General features: G+C 34.1%; 1 protein-coding gene across 1 annotated transcript; it reads right to left on the bottom strand.

Moving 5' to 3' along the window:
- Positions 1-339: 339 nt before the first annotated feature.
- LOC115447060 lies at positions 340-4,115 on the bottom strand. The gene is made up of 2 exons (XM_030173978.2): positions 3,912-4,115; positions 340-2,644 (listed from the first exon to the last, which is right to left on the bottom strand). The coding sequence occupies exons 1-2, from the start codon at positions 3,957-3,959 to the stop codon at positions 1,679-1,681; spliced, it is 1,014 nt and encodes a 337-aa protein (XP_030029838.2). The 5' UTR covers positions 3,960-4,115; the 3' UTR covers positions 340-1,678.
- Positions 4,116-5,025: the final 910 nt, after the last annotated feature.

Raw genomic sequence — 5,025 nt, forward strand, 5'->3', positions numbered from 1 at the left:
TTAATACAATCATTCTATACACGTATAATTCAATACAAAGAACAAATAATCTAAAAAAAAGAAGGCATGAGAGAAAATTTTATTCGTATAAACTATTTCGTTACGTTTATTTATTTGAGAAATATTCATGTATGAAAATATATTCGGATTAAAATAACTGAATCACGTGACGTAGGCCCAAGTGACTATTGTGAAACGAATTCTGACATAACTAACCGTCCACGCCTAAATACACACCGGCGTTTACAATAAACGAACCCAATCGATTTTTTTCAATCCACCGTAAGAATTTACCAATCAGAACGTAGCTTTTTGAATAACATATTTTGATTGGTTTATTATCATAATATCTAAAGTTGATATCGTTTATTGAAAATGATCGTACAATGACAGAAATTGAAGACAATATCTCGTACGTATTTTCTAAATTCAAAGCCATCTAAATACCATAATGTTGTTACAACTCCGTTAATTATTTTATTATTTAATTACCTACACTTTCTGCTTTACGTACTTTTTAAGTATCACAACTACTTAGAAAACTCTTTGAAAGCCTTCTGCGCTCTTACATATCGTGAAATTAGTGATAAAACAAAATTGATGAAGACAGAAAGTAATATTGAAAACTATGGACGCATTATTGAAAACTCAATAATTTAACAAAATACAAAGCACTAACCGTGATGTATACACTAATGAGAGAAAAACAATTATGTCTCCTACCATGGAACCACTAAAACCCAATTTAATATACAATAAATACAGGCAGTATATTTTGATTAAATTTCTGAAATACCTTTACTATAATATACCACAGCTGATGTTAACACTCAGCCAGATGCCTTGTCATATTTAAGTGCAATGCAATATCAGAAAATATAACGTTCCTACTCCAGGCGAAGGGTCCATACTCGATTCCTGCCGGCTTTACTTTCGATATATAAAATTTAGTGTTCATTAGAGCTATTCCCAGACCGCATTTATGCATATTGTTATACCTATATTTTGTCGGGTTCCTTTTCAAAAAACTTCGCCCTTCGCCACTGCTAATGCATAAATTATCATATACAACAATCTTTTATATTTTCCATCTTTATTATAAGTACAGATCGGCAGTAGAAACTGTTATACTGTTACTGTACAACAAAGTTAAAACAGACATTTCGACATATACTATCTTATACATTAATTTACACCTACATAGCGACACAGAAACTTAACGTATCTAGTTAAAATATAGATCGTAGCAACGAGAAACTTGAACATAAATAAATAAATATAAACACTAGCAACACCAAAGCTTATGAAATATTTCTGATTTTACAAATATAATTTATATCTAATGTGGAAATAGATGCCAGGGGAGAGGTGTTTCTTAAAAAAAATGATCATATGACAAAAGAAATAGCAAATATTATGGTAAAAGAATTAAATTATCTGGATTTCTAAAATACTGCAGCAAGTAGTTGAAATCAAGAGGAAATAAAATTTTAAATAACTATTATACTAAAACAAATATGTCTTAGCACGGAGATTTAATCCGTTGGTTTGTCCATCCATCTTCCTCTTACATCAAAAACACAAAATATATCATCACAACTCTCCTCTGAAATCTGATATCCATCAAAAACTTGCATCCAAACTTCGAAATGACTATTTACAATCATATGTGCCACGATTAACTCGTACCGTCAGATTTACTCGACTCGCTTTCCTCCGTGATGGTGATCATCGGGGGCGTATCATACGTCTCCGGCGTCGTATCATTCATCAGCATCTCAAACTTTGGCGACCCAGTCTTAACAGCATCCTTCACTGACTCATAAACTTCAGTCCTTATAATCGGCAGTGACGCCCTCTTTCCCTTCAAATCTTTAGGTATCTCCTCCCTAATCGTTTCCATAGCAACCATCTCTACTCCAACATTGTCGTCCTCTAACCGAACTGGTAGACTATCTGCTCGGTTCAAATCTTTCTTTGGAATCTCAACTTTATCATTCATAGGAACTGCAACTCCGTTTTGCTTTTTCTGATCGTGTAGGTGTTGGAGACTGTATTCTCTAGCTTGGACATCAGAGAGCAGGGGACCGTCAGTGGAGCCCTCAATGCAGTATCCTGGAACTTCGCTTCCAATGATAGAATCCTGTTTGAAAATGGCAGCAGTTACCACAGGCTTGTCCGGGTCTGTTGGTGTTTTGCTGATTAATGGCTCCTGGGAGTTATCATTTATTATTCCTTCGGGAGTATCATCTTTTGAAACCTCGTATCCAGCGTAAACCGGGTATCCAAACGGTCCTTGCTCATACCCCATCTGACTTCCGTAAGAGTAGCTCACATTATGAGAACCTATGGAGGACATGCTAAGGTCCGAAATTGAGAGTCCAGTGCTGGACAGTGCTAAAGCTTTATCCCTTTCAAATTTCTCGCTGCTTCTCTCGCTGTCGTCTTCTATCTTCTTCTCCAACTCCTCAGGCACTCGATGGATAAGGGCCTGGTTGGTGGAGATCTGAGGATCATGAAGCGGGGAGTTCTGAATAGTTTTATTCGGTCTGTATGTAGTTGACTGCTGGACTTCCACTACGAAAATTCCATCGTTGTCTGGAGAGTACTTCATCTTCGTCTCGCGGCCGTTTTTGGTGATATCCTAAAATACAATATTAATACTATGAGTATATTTATGCAACTATTTCATTTCCCGAAAATAGGAATGGATGGCCACCATCATACACAAAGTTAGATCGTTCCACTGCTCGACATTATATATTTCTCTGTTCATACTAACAGTTACTGCGGACCATTCAGGTATTACGTATGCCCCAATAGGGCGGGGGTCTATGCCTTGCTTATTTTTGATGACTTACAGAGGGTCTGAACAATGATTACGTCAGCAATATTTAGTTAACAATTTGTATAATAATAAAAAACAGATACTGTCAACATTATTTATATGTTTACGAAAACATGGGTGAGGGCTAAGATCTTTGCTTACTTACAAGAGAGTTCAAAAATTCTAATATTCTACTTACAAAACACTTGAAAGGCGCCTACTTACAACTAAATGCAACCCTCTTTAGGAATTAATTTAATTAACCATTCAAGTCAGAAACTCGTGCTAAATGAAACACTAAAACGCTGAGCCATCGCGTTTAACGCGGGTAGTTAAAGGAAAAAATATTAAAATGCCTATCTACAAAGATTTAAAGATATAAATGCCTTTTTCGACGAACCGACACTATAACCATAAAACAAACAATAAACTTTTCTTTGAGTATAATAATAATGTTTTGAGAACGCATGATGCATCATCGTCAAAAAATATTAAAATTATTGAAAAAACAAACATGTCACGACCGTATCGCCAAAGAGGTAGGCAGATGTGCAACCAGAGTTCCCTCTTTTCGTCTGAGTTCCATCCCATGATGTGATCAAGGGGCGATGCTATCGCTGTATAATGCATAGTTCCGGACTTCGGGCTGATAGAGCAAAAAAACTCAATATCACTTTACCCGACCCGAGATTCGAACCCACGACCTCTGAGGTCAAAAAAAAACATTAAATACTAATAAATAATTATTTATATAAAATTCTATACTTTTCAAAATCGCGTTTTATTTTACTTGTACGAAACTCAACAGCAAGATTTCACTAAACGTTGGTTTTTTTACAAACAGTGGTTTACCCCAGTCGAACCCATTATTGTGATGGTCAAATATGTTTACACGGTAGCCCTGCCATTAAGTTCAATTTATCATCAGACACATAAAGTCCATTGTTGAACATAAGCCTCCTCTAAAGATTTCCAGACATGTCTAATTCGGCCAGCATCCAGTAAGTTCATTTACGCCATTAAAAAAATCAAAATAGGGAAAAAATATTTTACATAATTCCTAAAAGACCTTATCAAATCTTACATTTCTCTCTTCGGTTTCTACTATCAAGTGGTTGTTCTTGAGTGTCATTGTGAAGATGGAGCCGTTGGCTGGCGGGGTCCCGCTCTCAACAGCATCTCCTGGACTATCATCTGGAGACTTGAGCTGGAAATCAGAAACGAGAAGTTTATACGGGAAGAGATGGTGAAAATATTAAATCTAATGTCTGATTTTACGATTCATTTTCATGGATTCAATTTTCAGTCGAAAAAAAAAACAATTCATTTTTTTTAAATCTTGAAAACACAGTCAACTAATAATAATAAAAAAAAAACATTATTGAGAACACGATTTCTGAGTTTATATAGTTTATAACATTAAGCATACTTCCAATCTGACATAGAATAACCTTTACAAATATACTACATTCCTGCCTATCTCTTGATGAGTACAGACATGAACTAAGAGATACAATTAACTTTTACAAACAAGCATTATTAATTTACTGAGTTCGAAATAAAGCAATCATTGTAACCTTTAAATTTCAGTCTACCGACTAATTTAAGTATAGAGTCCAATCAAGATTTAAAATTAAGTTTACCCGACAAATTAACTATTCACTAAAAACGGCAAAAGCCTGAAAATATAAAATATAAAAAATTCTTTAACCTAATTCGTCATTCAGTCACACCTTAAAAACAACACGACAAAATAAAAGACAAAATAAATATTTTACAATTTAATTAAACACTTTGACCAAAACAAATCAATAATTGACTTTACATATACATGATAATAGGTCATAATTGTTTAAGCAATTCAAAAACAATATATTTCTTTCCCTAATAGGCACTTAGAACTAAGTTCGTAAAATTTACATTTAGTTGGCAAGTCTCTCGTACAACTAAATCCCTAAGAATATTATCTAAAACCATGAACAAAACATTTGTAAGAGATGTCAATTATGCGAGATTTCATTTAGCTATCATCGAATTATATTTATCTCAAGTAATAGTTTCATTTTAAAGGACAAGTGTATATCCCAGGATAGTACGGATTTATTAATATTTTTATTTAATTTTATCCATTTTTGTCATTTTAATTTCATTGTTCGTATTTTTATATAAATGCTGTTTCACACGTGTAATTACTGAGT

The sequence above is a fragment of the Manduca sexta genome, chromosome 14 (assembly GCF_014839805.1).
Source record: "Manduca sexta isolate Smith_Timp_Sample1 chromosome 14, JHU_Msex_v1.0, whole genome shotgun sequence".
NCBI lineage: Eukaryota > Metazoa > Arthropoda > Insecta > Lepidoptera > Sphingidae > Manduca > Manduca sexta.